Raw genomic sequence first — 16,290 nt, forward strand, 5'->3', positions numbered from 1 at the left:
TGATGCTATTATAGTAAACAACACTGTAGTTAGTTCCGGAACCATGTGGAGATGAGACAACAGTGGTGGCTGATGAAGATGATGGCTCTTCACGCTGAGAAACCGGTACCAAGATTATTTGTTTTTTTGACTCTAAAAGATACAGTACATTTTTGTTTTGTTTTATTTGTTTGTTTTTTTGCGAATCTTTTTAATGTGACCATGTCAAAATAATATAGCCAGTAATGAAAAAGAAAAAAATTTTTTGGAACCCATCATTCTTCTGCTGATTCATCAGGGTAACAATAAAATATTGTTGCAGAGTTTTCCTGGACTTATTCAGTAGTTTCTGCAGCACCGTCACTGAATCTACATCTTGTGAAATGACCAGCATAACCAGTGTAGTCCTGACTCCCAAACAACTTTTATTAACTGGTCCGTTTTTAGTGAATCAAAAATCTACAGCGTGTGACCAGTGTATCTGTCTGATTTCCGAAGTTATGACTCAGAGTCTTATTCTTTTTTGTGAACCAAAAACAGAGCGCGACTAGTATAGTCAGATTCCCAAATGAATCACTCTGAAACGGTTATTTTTAGTGAATGAAACACATACAACCCAACCTATGTATGATTTCTTTCAATGGAGTGACTCTGAGTCGGTTTCTTACACTAGTGCTACTAGTGTAGTCCGATTCTGGAATGAATCACACCTAATTCTTTCTAATGAATCAAAAGCATTTTAACGCAAACCAATTTTAATCTGATTCCAGAGCAAATTACTCTAATACGTCAACACTTTTTGGTAAATTTATTGCATTTTGTCATTAGTATTATATAATATAATGAATTAAATATTTTAACACATTCTGTTTGTTTACGTTTTATTGTTTTATTATACGTTTAAAGCCATTTATTGGATTTTATTTATGCATTTATTTATTCCTTAAAAGTACCAAAAGACAGGAACTGTTAGGAAACCATATAAGAACTGAAAGTTGGAATTCTTTATAAATCTGTAACGTATAAAAACTCAAATGTACTGCCTGTAGGTTTTATAGATTTTAACACAAAACACTTCAATTCATTTAGGCATTGCTATCACACAAAAAATAGTTTAGGCAAAGTTTGCAACCATATCCAAATATGCTGGTAGGAAAGGACCCCATTTGAGTTTGTGATTGAAGTCTCATTCAATGCTGGGTGGATCAAAGAACAGCAGCTGGTGCATTGCCTGCTCAGCGGCCAGTGAAACGGTTTAGAATCATGGGAGAGACTGCTTTCAAGTAAGCTGTCACCCAAACAAGCTTGTCTCCAAATGGGTTCAGTTCAAGCGGCACTCAAGTTCTGGATGATCACGGGAGGCAAACACTGGGTGGAAGCAAAAATGAAGCTGCACTTCAAATGAGAGCAAGATCAAAATAGGTTATTAAGGGTAGTTTAGACGATTAAAAAAGTTAGAATTAGTGGTCATGATCATTGTCTTAGTAGCAGCAGCCACCTAAAGCTAGTTGGTTAAGTTTTATGTGTATACTGGATTATACCTTTTGCTTTTTTTACTAATGGTAGTTAAACATAGAGGCAGCTTGACTTTACTTGCTAAACATTATGTAGCTGACTTGCTAAATTAACTTGCAGCAAAGCTAAACCACCTGTTCAGCTCCTAACTCTCGCCGCTGATGTTGCTAATGAAGTCTGAATGATCATGTCTCAATAGAATAATTGAAAAAAAAAAGTTATGTATGTAAATTAAATCTGATCATATCTCTTTGTCAAATGCTAATGCAATCTAGCAACCAACAATGTAAAAAAAAAAAAAAAAAAAAAATAGCTTCTCCCAATATCGCTTGGCAGCATTCAAGTATAACAGGTCAAAGGAAAAGAAATTGTTACTGGTACTTAAAGTTTAAAAGACTATCCGGCGAGCCTTATAAATATGTTGCTTGTTTATTCAAAGACATAAGAACCCTGAAAGAAGAGGAGAAAGATGAAAAGGATGAAAGCGCAGAGAAAGTGGAAATTGCAGAAAAAGCACCAAAACCAGAACTGATCCCTAAAGGTATAGTACCAAACATAGCAACAGTTTACTTGCATGAAGCATATAAAATGAATCGGGATTAAAATGAGAAAATTATGCCAACACTAATGAGCTCCAAGGTTATTGACTGTGGAGGAGTGGTGTTCTACAACAAGCCTGATGATGGTGGAAGCAGGAGAAGAGGGCATGTGTATGTGTGTGTGTGTGTGTGTGTGTGTGTGTGTGTGTGTGTATGTGAGGGTTGAGCAGACCTTCAGGCCTCAAAACTTTGATCTCCAAAGACTTCCTTATGGCTCCTTTGGAAGCTGACCAGCATCAGCCTATCTGGCGGAACACCACAAAAATTTTTAATAATGCAAAAAAAGTGTATAACCTCGGCCATGTTAAAATTAACATTAAATAAAAGCACAAGAAGCACAAAGATCTCTATAATATGATTTTCTCCTCTGAGATGTATTCCTCCCTTTCCAATTATTCTTGTTATTTGATTTATCGATATGGTGTTGAACTAGAATTTTACTGAATTCCTCCTGAGGGCAAAGGATCCTACCGGGTATCAGATTAAAATCTGGAGAGGAGACTGGGGATAAAACCATGTGTGTATTGCGAGATGGAAATCTAATCCTGCTCTGAGACAGTGTATGACACAGCAGAATCACAGACACAGAGCTCAGATGAGTTCAGAGGACTGACTGCTGCGGCTTCTGTCTGGGAACAGCAGAATGAGGTGTGCTTGTGCCTGCAGAGACAACAGTGTAACGCACTGACATACACACGGTGCCACAGGAATACATAGAGAACTGATACTTACACAGAGAGGTTCAAATACATTTGGTAAAGGAGGAAAGCTCATTATGCTGTCCATTCAAGAGCACCTTTAGAAACCATTGCAAGTTTTAGCTGATAAACTTTTAGACAAGGTGCCATTCAAACTGTACTTTTCTAGTTAAAATTATTTGAGAGTCTGTTTTCACCAACAGTGATTTTGCAGCAACATATTGATTTGCATTCAATCTCCTGCTGTTTGTGCAATGAGCAGATTACAAATTTATGCAAAGTTTGTGGGCATTTATGCACACTGAATTTAATATGGCTCATGCATATCCTAAATTGACCGCTGCCTTTATGAAGTGAAATGTAATCAGTTTATTTTTAGCCATGCTTTCATTAAATTTCCACAGACACATCCCTGATCACTACTCAGGTGCTGGCATAAAGCATTATTTTATTTTATTTTATTTTATTTTATTTTATTTACAAAAAAAGTGGATAATTTTGTATTATTCAATAAATAAATACAATAATACCAAATACCTGCATTATGTATGCTTGCTTTGGCCCTATCATAATAATCATATTTTTTTTAATTTAATTTAATTTTAGTTTAGTTTATTCTTTTTTTATTCAGTTTATTATTTTATTTTATTAACAAAAAGTGTAGAAGTGTACAGTGTGTGCTTGTGTGTGTTTACAGTGTGTGCTATCATAAATAATATGTGTGTGTGTGTGTGTGTGTGTGTGTGTGTGTGTGTGTGTGTGTGTGTGTGTGTGTGTGTGTGTGCGTTTATTTTATTTTATTAAAGTGTATTAAAGGTGTATAATTTAGTTTTATTCAGTAAATAACTGCCAGCAATACAGTCTGATTGTAAAATATATCACAGGGTTTTGTTTTGCTGATCTGTTTTATTGACAAGGTAAACTCAAATAGATTTGACTTGTTTTTGACTTTACTACTTTGTACTTTAGTTCTTTAAAATGTTGTGCTCCGCAGAAAATTACAGCAATAACATCATCCCATTCCATTTACTGCAGAGAGCAGGCCAGAAAAATGAGAATCTCGGCCCTGCCTGCAGGCAAACAGCAGATACTCTGTCATTCCTCTATCAAGAACATCATTAGATATGTTTCACACAACAGAATAAATCTCTGCCGAGAGAAAGAAGCCTGTTGTTAGGGGAGAGAGAGCAAAAATGTGGGACTTGAAGAGATCCATTGTGACCCATGGGGTTGAACAGTCTGCACAGAAAGCACAAACAAAGTACAAAAAAGATCTGAACATCAAAGTTGGCATTGTGTGGATGTGTCTGTGTGTGTGTGTAATGTCTGTGTCTTTTGTCTTTCTATTATCTTTCTGGGCTGTAACATTCACCTTTTGTTTTGTTTGCTTTATTTCTTAAAACACCTGCAGCCGAGGAAGTGAAAGAAAAAGAAGCAGAGAAACCTGTGGCAAAGGCTGAAAAAGAAGGTCAGTACATAATTACAGTGCTGAGTATTGTTTCTAAATTATTATTTAATTTAATTTTATTTAAAAGGTCAGTACACAATTACAGTGTGCAAATGCTACTTTTGTCCCCAAGTAGAGTCAATTTTATTTTATTTATTTATTTTATTTTATTTTATTTTATTTTATTTTATTTTATTTTATTTTATTTTATTAAGAACCATACACAATTACAGTGTAAGTGCTGCTATTGTCTCTAAATATAGAAACATTTTATTTTATATATTTAAGTTTTTCTTTTATTTAATTTTTATTGTATTTTTAAAAAGTGAAGAGTGTCAGTACACAATTATAGTGTGTATAGTTTTGCTTAATTTTATTTTATAATTTTATTTTATTTTTTATTAATTTCCTTCAGAAATTAGTGACAGTGACTTTAAAAACACATTGAGCAGCACTATTCCAACGAATGGATTGTGATTGTGGTTTAATGGCGCAAAAGCAGCACAACTTTAGTGAATTTATCTGAAAGTCATTTCATACAGAAATCTGCACAAATTCAATATATGAAGTTTCAATGGCAAATCAAAGTCATAGTGATAATATCCTATCTTACAGCTTTCAATGCCCCTGTTGATCTTAATCAGAAAAGAGTAAATGTGTTTTATTAGCTAATAAAATTCTGCACCAAAGGTCAGTGAGAAAACAGTGGAAGGAAGGAAGAATGCATGCTGTTTTAATAACACAGATCGTGTACTCGGCTGCAGGGTTGACTGATATCAAAAATGGCATTAGCATTTTAGGTTAAAGGCATTTTGAATGACACCTCCCTGTAATTCCCGGCAAGCATGTAAGCAACACAATCAAAACTGGCTTTTTGAATTTCAACATAATTATTATTCAAGAGACTTCTTGGAATTCTTGCAGCCGCTAAAAACATTTCCCTGCTTCTCAGCCAGTATCCTCAGATATGTCATTATTGTTAATCTCCATTTGTTGGCGAGGTTGTCAACCTGTTTTTATTTTTAGCTGGCTTCCATCTTGTTACAATAATCCAATCTCTTTACTGATGGGGTGGCATTTAATCAAAAATTGTCACATTAATTCTGACAAATTTGTGCTATCCAAACTTATAATGAAGGTGTCATATTGTATCCTGTGATTTACTACCACCTTTAAAAAAATAATTTTGGGTAATAACATTTTGATTTATGGACATAAAATCTGGCATTGGCCTCTGATGTCATAAGCACATTATGATTTTTAAAGATAATGACATCAATATATTAAGCTGTAGAAGACATTATCTCCGTGTGTTTGCCTGCCAATGCGATCTTTATCATCCTGTGTTGATTTAAACAAGGCTAATCTAATACACCTCTTATTAGTCTGTGTCTTTTTTTTAAACACTTTCATAATTTTTTTGCTCATGTACATCATAATAGATGTTTTGCAATTGATTTGATTGCGGTTTTGACAAGTAAGTCCGAGTGTGCCAGCAAAACACACACAACATCAGAGCCAATGTTTCATATGAGATGGCTAAAATAGGCAAGAAATGAAATTAATCACTGTAATCTATAATGACACTCACTATTTTGCATTTGTTTGTATCCAGACAAACAAAAAGAGCCCTCTCCCTGTCCTTGTATGCATTCAGTATTACAAAAAGAGCCTCAAAAAGCCCAAGACACTAAACCAAAGGAAGAAAAAGGTATTTGGTATTGACTTGCAAGGTCAATATCATGCATGTTGTTTTAAAATATGATAATAATAATAAAAAAGCCTGGGCATATTTCATTTATCAGAGTCATTCAATAGGAAATCACACTGGCCATGTCCCATGGATAAATCATAGATCTAGTCAGAGACATGCCGGTATCTTTGTGGTATTTATTCTAACAAATATTATGAGCTTTTCATGCAAAAACAACTGATCAAGAGGTATTTTGTTTTTTGCACATGCAATAAAGTGCATGCTAAAAATATAATCATGGATTGGTGAATGGTGTGTACCTAAAAACAGATTTGCATCAGTGGTATAGAAGTGACTGAAAAGGTGTATGTACTATAAATTTATGAAGTCAATATATGCACGCGCACACACACACACACACACACACACACACACACACACACACACACACACACACACACACACACACACACAAAACACTATCAATTGTGCATACAGCATGAAATTTATAGACCATATGGGTAATTTCTGTATCAGCAGATACAGAAATTCATAGATATTTGCTCTCTTGCTGACACTTACTCCTTACTTTAATCCTATATCATTGTGTTTTCTACTAAATACTATTCATTTTACAATTTAACTTGGTTGTGCTTACAGAACAATATATATATATATCATATATATATATATATATATATATATATATATATATATATATATATATATATATATATATATATATATATATATAAAACAAGCTGTGCTTCGAGATTAAATTTTGTTTCTCTCCCTAACCATGTCTGAAATTTCTAGACAAAACCTTGGCCACTAATGAGCACAGCAAAGCCATGTTTGGTGGTTTGTATTGTTGTATAGAGATTTCCAATTATTATGCAGACAAATGTGTTCACTCACAGTCGCCATCTAGTGGAACTAAGAATTAAAGCGCTACATTAATTGTCACTTATTGACCTTTTTCTCTTTTTTTTTCCAGCTGAACCCGATAAAGTAAAGAAAAGAGGGTGTGTGTTATCAAAATAAAAGTTTTTATTGCAGATAATAATTATTTATTTTCATTTTTATTTTATTTATTTATTTACAATTAAAAGAAGTTAATAATATATACTTAAAAAAACTAAGTATGTTTTCTTTGAGTATCATGGATTATGCTTGGGCATGCAAATATAGTGATTTTAAAATAATTTGAATAAAACAATGCATTTAAATAGTTTAAGTAAAATAGCTTTTCCAGTAATGACCTACATATTTAGACATTATTTAATCATAAGCATGAGACCACAGATTTTTATACACCAGTTCTATAAACATAAGTCTATAACATGCAACTTGTATTTTAGAGACAATATGGCCTGTTAGTTTGTCTACTTTTGTTTATCTAGGCCTATAGCTTTGAAAGCTTAATTTTAAATGAATGAAAATGATATGATTTCATCTATGACCTATAATAATACAGTAACTGGTTTTAGAGGATATCACTAAAGGATCTTATATCAGTAAAACAGCTGCATTTTTTTCTTATATCCAATAGCTTTGACAAACACAATAGTGCCCCCTGGTGCATATCTGTATATCTTTTTTATTTATTTTTATTTATTATTATTATTTTTTTTTCTAAACGAAACCCAGATTCTTAGGAATACTTTAGGACATAAGTATTATTTCTTCTTTAATTTGCTAATTTGCAGAGTAGTATAATATATTGCAACATCAGATGTGTATAGATCTAGCAAAGACTGTTTTCATCATCAGTGTTTAGCAGGCTTTCAGTGATTTAGTCATCATGAAGTGACCTATTGCTGCAGACAGTTTTCTACTCTCTTTTTAAACGAAGCAGTTTGGTCTGATTCAAGTCTTTGTTCATGTTTTTCATTTCACAGCTAAAAGAGTCACCCTTGAGCACAAGAGTATGTGATGCATTGTTTTGTTTGATTAAAGCTTTAGCTCAAGGCAACTGCCAATATCTACAGCAAACTGCTTGCTTTAGCAGTACAGCTCAAAAAGCCTGTGCAAAACTAGAAGCAGTAGACTAATCTATTGTTAAGTGTATTTATATGCTTTAAAAGATGGTTAAATAAATGTAATTAATAATGCAATATAGATAGATAGATAGATATATATTTTCAATTTTATTTTTAGCTAAAGTTTTAGTCATTTTGTTGTGTTCTTATGTGTGTGTATGTGTACATATACAGTATATATATATACAGTATATATATAGATAGATAGATAGATAGATATAGATTGTGAGCAAACAGCATTAGGGGACATTTCATGCCATTTTTTTCACTTTAGGAAAATTAACATTTATTCCTAAATTCAAATTCAATTGGTTTATTTCCACAGTTATAAAAATGAAAAAATATACGTTTCCAATTAAATGTCCTTTATGGTGCATTTGACACAATGTTCTCAATATGCCAGCAAATACTGTAAAGTTTGAAAATTAATTTTCAGCTGAACAAATCTGAAGCTAATCATACATGTTTTGATCTGAAAGCTCATTTTATATTGTTTAATATGTTTTCTTTATCCAGAAGCAGAGACTAAGAGAAGGGAACCCCTGCTTAAACAGAGAAAAGGTGCAGTAGCACTCTTTACATCAAAGTTATTATTTTTTACTCAGATCAGAATATTAAATATAGATAGGCATTTGTTTGTGGAAGAATATTGTACTGAAGTCTTTTTTTTTCACCTCCTCACTGACATTTGCTCATCAGAAAAAGAGGCTCCAAGAAGAACAAGACTAGAAAAAGCAAAGAAAGGTAAAAAAGAAAAATCACAATGTGTGCCTGCTTTTTTATATCATCATACCCTGAAAGACTTGTTTCAAATGATTTTTATAATCATAGCGATGAATATTGCAGAATTTAATTTGCTCTCTGCTTCACAGCTCCAAAAGCAAAGGCAGCGGCTGTCAACATACCCAAAACGAGAAGTAAATCCACATGATCTGATCATACTTTACTTCTTTAAAGGGATAGTTCATCCATAAATTAAAGTTCTGCCATCATATTCACCCTCATGTCGCTAACTCATGTGACTTTCTTTCTTCAAAGAAGATACTTTGCTGAATGTTCACACACTCTTTTCCACATAATGTACATGAATGGCAATGAGAGACTATCAAGCTCTAAAAATTACAAAAAAAAAAGCACCATAAAAAGTGGTACATATAAATTGTGAGCGATATTCCAAATCCAAAGATCCAAGTCCAAATCAAAGATTCCAAATCTGAAAAATTAAATATGCACATATTCAAATCACACAAATTCAAACTACCATGGAGAGGAGGATTTTGAGTGGCAAACAACTTATGAAAATATGATTTAAGATACTGGGCACAGCATGAACATCCTGCTTGACATCTTCTTTTGTGTTCTACAGAAGAAAGAAATTATACAGGTTTTGATCAATGAGTGAATGATGACAGATTTTTCATTTTTAATTATAACTGTTGATGGCAAATTTGAAATTCCGTTTGATATAACTATATGACAGCGGTGCTTTCCCTTCTCCTAATAACAGGATCTCGAGCCTCAGAGGACATGGAAGTGTCAGCTGCTCCAGCTCCAATACAGGATCGTGAGTGCAACTCATAGCCTTGTGACTTTTTAATATTACATTGCGTTACATTCACATAATGCAAAAAGACAGCAGCAGTAACACGCAATCTACAATCAGTCTGTTGTAACTCTGAATCTTTCTTTTTACAACCTGGTGAAACAGTTCCTATGTGCCGACCAACACCTGTGTACTGCCCAGCGCCACCTGGCTGGTATGGTGAGTAAAGCAGCCACCTACAATTACTGTAACTCAACGTGCTTTACATAAAACGCTTGTAAACATACTTCAAATGTTCTTTAATGCCCTGAAATGTACTTAATCTTTTATCTTACAGTGCATCATATAGTAACAAGTAGCCCATTACCACCATCGGCTATTCCAGGTATCCAAAACTATTTTAATGCATTCTTACAGTATTATAACTAATTAAATTATGTGGCTATCAATGGCAAAAATATTAAGAATTAATAGTTTCTAACACCACCATTTTCATTGTGTTTTTCAGAATCAGAAGTTCCGATTTTAACAACTCATCAAGCTCCTACTTTACTGAAAGGTGTTTATTGCTAAATATATTTGAGATTTAATTCTATATGATAATAATTTACTATTTTTTAAAAGAAATCTGATGTAATGTTCCCTTTGCTAGAACCAGAACCTGCTAAGGCAAAGCCAAAACAAGCCACTAAAAAGAAAGGTATAGTAGTAAGAATGTATGATATTTTTCTAGTTATGTTAACAGACCCGAAGCAAGTAATAACCTTTCACCTCCAATTTCAGAACCAGCTGCGGCAAAAGAAAAAGCCAAAGCAGGTCCTGCGAAGAAGGGTGAGATCCGATTTAAAATTAAAAGGCAGTATGTGAGTTTATAGTACCACTAATCATGTTGGAGAAGATGCTTTACTTAGTGTTTTTCATTATTATAACAACATTGTTATATATTTTGTATGTGTGGATTTGAGTTTGTGCATTTATATTTCATTTTTGTACATTTGTACGGTGTGTGTTCAGAGCCCACAGTTACTAAAGCCAAAGTAAAACCTGCAGTGGCAAAGAAAGGTAAGGATAATAGAAAAAAATTATGGCTAAATTTAAATTTTAGATCTATTTTCTCATTAAATAAATCTTTTTTTTTTTTTTTTATGATTTAGGGCCAATCGCTGTGAAAGAGAGGTCTAAAAGGACAGGTAATTATGGTTCAGGAACTGACTTTGCAGTAGTTTTATATTAATGAGCAGTAGCTTATTATTTCCTCTTTTACAGAGCGAGTGATCACTAAAGAAAAGGCAAAACCTACCTCTACTAAGAAAGGTACATTTTATTGTGGCATATATATTGTATACACATAATGTAATATTATATTTCATGCATTCATCCATTTATTTATTTATTCCATCATAAATTCTCCTGTGTTTACCTGTGAAATAAAGTGATACAGATGCTTCATTATAAAATAATCAGAGAATAAATATAATTGTCAAGAACTGATGAGATACTTGTTTTTGATTTCCTTTTATTTTGATTCCTTTTATTTGGTTAAGACCAGTACCACCAATCTGGTTGTTTGGCATCCAGGAATCTTGAATCTTGAATATTTATTCTTATCTTTTTTTCTCACTAGATCCAGCAGTAACAAAGGTGGCAAGAGTAACAACAACCTCACGTAAAGGTAACCTACTGCACAGTACACACATATTTATAGCTTAAATGTATAGCGTTTTCTTACTCAAAAGCTTAAAGTTATGAAAGAAGGAAGAAGTCTTAATCCTTGTAATATTATTTTGTATAAGTTCCTTTAATACTCACAGAAAGAGCTTCAACTGTATCCTAAACTGGGTGTTTGGAAATTGGTAACAGCTATAAATATTTCACACTGGATGATATTTGTCTTGCTTCTATAGGCAAGTGCCTGTTACCTGCCCCGTGGCAATATCATTAAATGTTCTGCCATGCTGGGGGTTTTTTTTGTTGTTGTTGTTTTTTTTAAGTGTTGGTCAGAGTTTTGCTGAGAGTAAATGTAGTGGTTTCTGCTATTCTTGTTATACCTTTAGTTGAATTGCACATTGCTCCTTTCCTGTACTTTTCGATCTATTGCTTACAAAAGCTTCTAGATTTGTGTGAATTGAAAATGATTTGTTGTTGTATGGTTCAAAAGTCAAATGAAATCCAGTCTTATGAAACACTGTTTCTTAAAGAAAGTATGGATATTGATAAATATTACTTGTAATTTATTTTATTAGTTCATAATTAATCAAATATCTCTATACTAATATATATAATATTTTTTTTTGGGGGGTCACTAAATCGGATCGGAAGAGAAAGCTATAAAGGAAGTGAAGCCCAAAGCAGAGGGTAGGTAACTTTAAAGTACTGTTTGCAATTAAAGTTTTACTATTGCTCAAACCTAAGGGTCAGGGGTTTGAACAACCCCCTACTGAATATTAAACTCATCTGAACTTATCTGACAACATTTAATAAATAAATAAACGAATTTATAAATATTAATCTAAAATAAAAAATATAATATATTGTTAAAAAAAATACTGTTTGAATTTTTGAATCTCCTGTTTTTATAAAGACGTTAAAGAGGGCTAACTTAAAATTTGTAAAATTAGTAATAATAAGTATGAATGTGTTGAAGACAGCTTGTCCTAGTGGATTTTTCAATCAGTAATCCTCCAAACAACTACATTTGATTTTGAGCAATAGGTAGGTCATTGTGTTTTTGATTGCTAATGGACTATAATTATTGCATGCAATACGCCTTGACTTCTTGACAGAAAACCAGCATACAATATTTATGTGCTTTTAACTTCTTTAGTTCATTGACATCTTCAAAAGACTAACACATCAAATACTGCAAGAGCTAGCAATTCCTGTTTAGTGTAATCAACAAGTTTGACTAAAAGTAGGCTAAATAAAGTGTTCTTTAAAACATACACTGTATGCTGTGTTATAATGTATACTGTAGCATCATTCTAATAGGTTTGATTATGTTTGATCAATAGTCAAGAAAAAGGCCGCATCAACACCAAAAGCCAAACAAGCTATTAAAGTTGTGGGTAAGTTGTAATGATTATTTTAACAGCATCTCTGTATCTTTGAATACCCCCCCGCCCCCAAACAGAGGAAAATACATTTGATTTCCATTGCTAACAAGCCTAAAACTGAATCTAAAGTTTCCGAATTTTATACTTAACGACTCACAGGACGAAACAGACAAGCGTGGCAAAATATTGAGGAATTGTTTTAATATTAATTTCCAATGGATGCTTTGTGTTGTGAACACTGGTACATGTTTTCTTTGTTTTTTTTCTAAAAAATACAAACAACTTGCTGCATGGATGATTGTAAGGTGGATCAAGCAAAAAAATAAATATTAAAAGTTGGCACAGGAAAATTGGATCTGTCAAGTTATTTAACTTCAGATGAAGTCATGTCAGAATTTTTCATTTTTTATGACAGGAAGTGCACCTTTCATGTTCTGCTCCATGACTATATAATCACATAGCAGAGCATGTGTTCCTGACACCTAAAGAATAGAAATAACTCTGATTTCAAACTTGATTATAAGACTTAGCATGGATACTTGAAGTGCAATTACAAAGGTGTAACATTCACACATTGTGTAAATGTGAAATTATGGGAGAATGAAAGAAAAAATGACAAGTACTGTTTTCCTTCACCTCCAGGAAAACCTGTTCCAGATGAGAAGAAAACGGCAGAAGAAACAAAAGGTATGAAGCAGTCAATACCTCTGTTTTAAAAACTAGTGTGCTGACTATTTAGACATCCAAAAATTAAAAAAAAAAAGAAAATCTATCATTATTTATTTACCCTCATAAGGGTGAGTAAATATTTACTGAAAATAAGAGTTTATTTTACAAAAACAACACAAAATATTTAGGCCTAAATTTAAGATTTATGAATTTGAACTGCATATTAAATTTAACTAATATATAAACTAATAACCTTAGTCTATGTAGTGCAGTGAAATAGAGAAAGCAATCTCAGAATAAAGCTTAGTGGAAAAGTGGTTTATAAATATATTTCAGTTAATACAGAGAAGAGTTGAAAAAAAATCTCATATTTATCTTTTATCTTTTTAGAAGTACTGCATTGTTAGCTTAGCAATGTGTTAATGGCAAACTCTGTTGGAATCAGTTTGTTAGTCACTTTCATGTGGAGCGCTATTTGTGTGCCACCCTGCATATGTAGAGTGTATCACATTAGTCACTTCTGAGGTCCTATTTCAGTTAGAATGCTGCCTAATAAGACAGCAAGACATCTATTTAGGTTTTGGAACAGAGCACTTTCAGGTTAATCTTTGCTAACCACAATTCTGTCCTCAAATTTCTGCCTTCAGAGAAAGCAGCCGAGGCACCAGCACCAGCAAGTAAGTTCAGATATTTTTTGAAACCCATGAGGTGTGGAAGAGTATGGTGTGAAGCTACTTTTTGAGTTTAAATGTAGCCTGTTTGCTTCATATACAGTAATGCTATACCTAGTCATTCAGAAGCAATAATCAAATGCATGCATTTATGTAAGCAGTTTAAAAACATCTGCAGACTACATTTAGAAATGCATTGCTTAGCATTCATAGTGATCATGCGTACCTGCATATTGTAGAAATTGGGAGAGCTTCAAAAACTTCCAGGCAACTCTGAGGTACAATTCCCTATTCACCGGATGTATTAACTTCACCGTTCCAATATCTGAGCTGCAACAATTCACTGGAAATCAAATGAACCACATTGTTACTATTAAAGGTTCCCACTCAAAGCAGAGAGATTAAACTATTTTTAAACAGCATTAGTGAAATTGCAAATTTAATGCAGCTATTAATACACTAATGCTGCTTGCTGGTTGGCCCTGTGTGAACTACTAATGTCATTCTTCTACTGTAATGCCTGCCTACTTTTTGTAACAACACAAATCGCTTCAATTGCTTGTTAGAGACTGGAGGTCAAATTTCCAAACCATTGTGCCACTTCAGTTTTTAGGAAGTACACATAAGAATCACTATTATATTGTTACTGTTTCAAGGTGAATATTAACTTGATTAAAGCAGCTTAGGTTTACTTGATTATCCACACATCATATATTAAGAAATTCATTCTAAAATATGAGTATCGAATATGATACATCAAGCTTTTGAAGAATGTTTTTTTTGTTCATCTCTCAGTTATCATTGCATTGCATTGCATTATGTGTAAAAACAAAACAAACAAAAAAAACACAATAAAATAAAAGAATAATACACAAAAAACTACAAAGCTTTTATCATAAATTAAGCATTTAAATATGATCTTAGACAATTTCGGGGAGATATATTGACAGATCTCGTTTTTTTTACATTACAAGCTATTAGAATTTCAACTTACTTTTTGGCTGTATAAATATCAGCAACTGCACCAAATTGCACATTTTTGATCAGTTTGTGCCTCTGAATAAAAGCACCTTTTCCCTTTTCATGTGTATGTACGGTATATGAGCTCCATATTCTACTATATTATGGTAGATGAACCATAAAAGCTTGATGTATCAAATATGATACTCAACTCAACAACAACAATACATAAATGTGAAAAAAAACAAAAACAATAATAATATTTTTTCAGAAGGCTCAATAATTTTATTTCATATGTCAGACTTTAAAAGGGTTCAGGAAATACAGATATTTTTATTGGAAAACAGGACAAAATTGGATGATTATGAAAACCGATTATGTTAATCTGGCCAACAATCGGACATGTTGTCTTTAGGCACAGTTCAGTCTGAATTTCCTCCTTAGTTTTTATGTCTATTTTCTGATTTCTTCTGCATGTAATGCATCATGCGAAAGCAAATTGCTTTGATCAGGACAGTCCCCTCAGTTCACCTGCGAATGCAACTTTTATGTTATTTTAGTGACGCTTATTCTTCAGGTGACAATTTCTTATGCTATAATTGACCAAGAAATTTTTATATAAAAATATGTTTCTCCTTGTAAGTTTAAAGATATGAAATCCCACCAAGGTCTCAAGTGACTTTATTCGCAAGCCTGGTTTTTATCCATTTAAAGTAACTTTTGAAGGTCACCATTACTTTAAAATTCAAGTCTTCACCTCTGCCTCAGTGGGTATTTGGAGATATCGTGGTCTGCTGCATGTAAAAATCATTCCTCTGAGAACTGAGCTTTGTCATCTCACCTCATAACAACCCTGATAACTAAATGTCACATTAACAGATTTCTGTACTAAACTGAAAGTCCTTGCCCTGTCATTTAAAGATTTGCGTCTGCAGCACTATAGTCCATTTTTTAATTTCTCTCTCTATTTCAATTAGAAGATCTGAAACCAGAGGAAAATGTCACAGAAGGCAAAAAGCCAGGTAAAGTTAATCTAATTCTGCTGAACTTAACACCAAACATTGCATTATAGTAGTTTTGTGACAGAATTGTAGACACTGTACATCATTATGTTACAGTGCAGTATGCAATTTTGCATAGACTGTAATCCGTTACCGGACAAACCTAAAGCACAACATTAGAAGCAATATTGCTATTTTCTGTTTGTTTGTTTGAACTTGGATTTTGTGATCTGTTTACTTAGTCATATGGCATATTTTAATACAATAATAAATACTCTCTATATAATATTGAATCGTTTTCAATTATAAAAATACAGGACAAAAATTTAACTAAACACATTTTTAATATCACAATAAATCAGTGTATTTTTAGAACTGGTAATTGTTTGTTTTTTGGCTACAGAAATCTTCAGCATGTAC

General features: G+C 32.8%; 1 protein-coding gene across 1 annotated transcript; it reads left to right on the forward strand.

The window, feature by feature from the left end:
- The first annotated feature begins 51 nt into the window (after nucleotides 1-51).
- LOC109044941 (proteoglycan 4-like) lies at nucleotides 52-16,188 on the forward strand. Its single transcript, XM_042755953.1, has 24 exons — nucleotides 52-99; nucleotides 1,930-2,035; nucleotides 4,203-4,259; nucleotides 5,854-5,949; nucleotides 6,929-6,955; nucleotides 7,833-7,859; nucleotides 8,490-8,534; nucleotides 8,673-8,717; nucleotides 8,846-8,890; nucleotides 9,481-9,537; nucleotides 9,682-9,735; nucleotides 9,854-9,901; nucleotides 10,025-10,075; nucleotides 10,169-10,216; nucleotides 10,300-10,347; nucleotides 10,531-10,578; nucleotides 10,671-10,706; nucleotides 10,783-10,830; nucleotides 11,141-11,188; nucleotides 11,833-11,871; nucleotides 12,528-12,581; nucleotides 13,212-13,256; nucleotides 13,886-13,915; nucleotides 15,847-16,188. Exons 1-24 carry the CDS (start codon nucleotides 52-54, stop codon nucleotides 15,939-15,941), a joined length of 1,245 nt encoding a protein of 414 aa, XP_042611887.1. The 3' UTR covers nucleotides 15,942-16,188.
- The last annotated feature ends 102 nt before the right edge of the window (nucleotides 16,189-16,290 follow it).

Source organism: Cyprinus carpio, unplaced genomic scaffold, assembly GCF_018340385.1.
Source record: "Cyprinus carpio isolate SPL01 unplaced genomic scaffold, ASM1834038v1 S000006759, whole genome shotgun sequence".
Taxonomy (NCBI): domain Eukaryota; kingdom Metazoa; phylum Chordata; class Actinopteri; order Cypriniformes; family Cyprinidae; genus Cyprinus; species Cyprinus carpio.

Coding starts and splice junctions, on each gene's coding strand:
- LOC109044941 (XM_042755953.1), top strand. CDS start 52: ATGAGACAACAGTGGTGGCTGATGAAGATGATGGCTCTTCACGCTGAG. Junction 5,950..6,928: donor TAAACCAAAGGAAGAAAAAG/GTATTTGGTATT, acceptor TTTTTTTTCCAG/CTGAACCCGATAAAGTAAAG. Junction 10,217..10,299: donor ACAAGCCACTAAAAAGAAAG/GTATAGTAGTAA, acceptor CTCCAATTTCAG/AACCAGCTGCGGCAAAAGAA.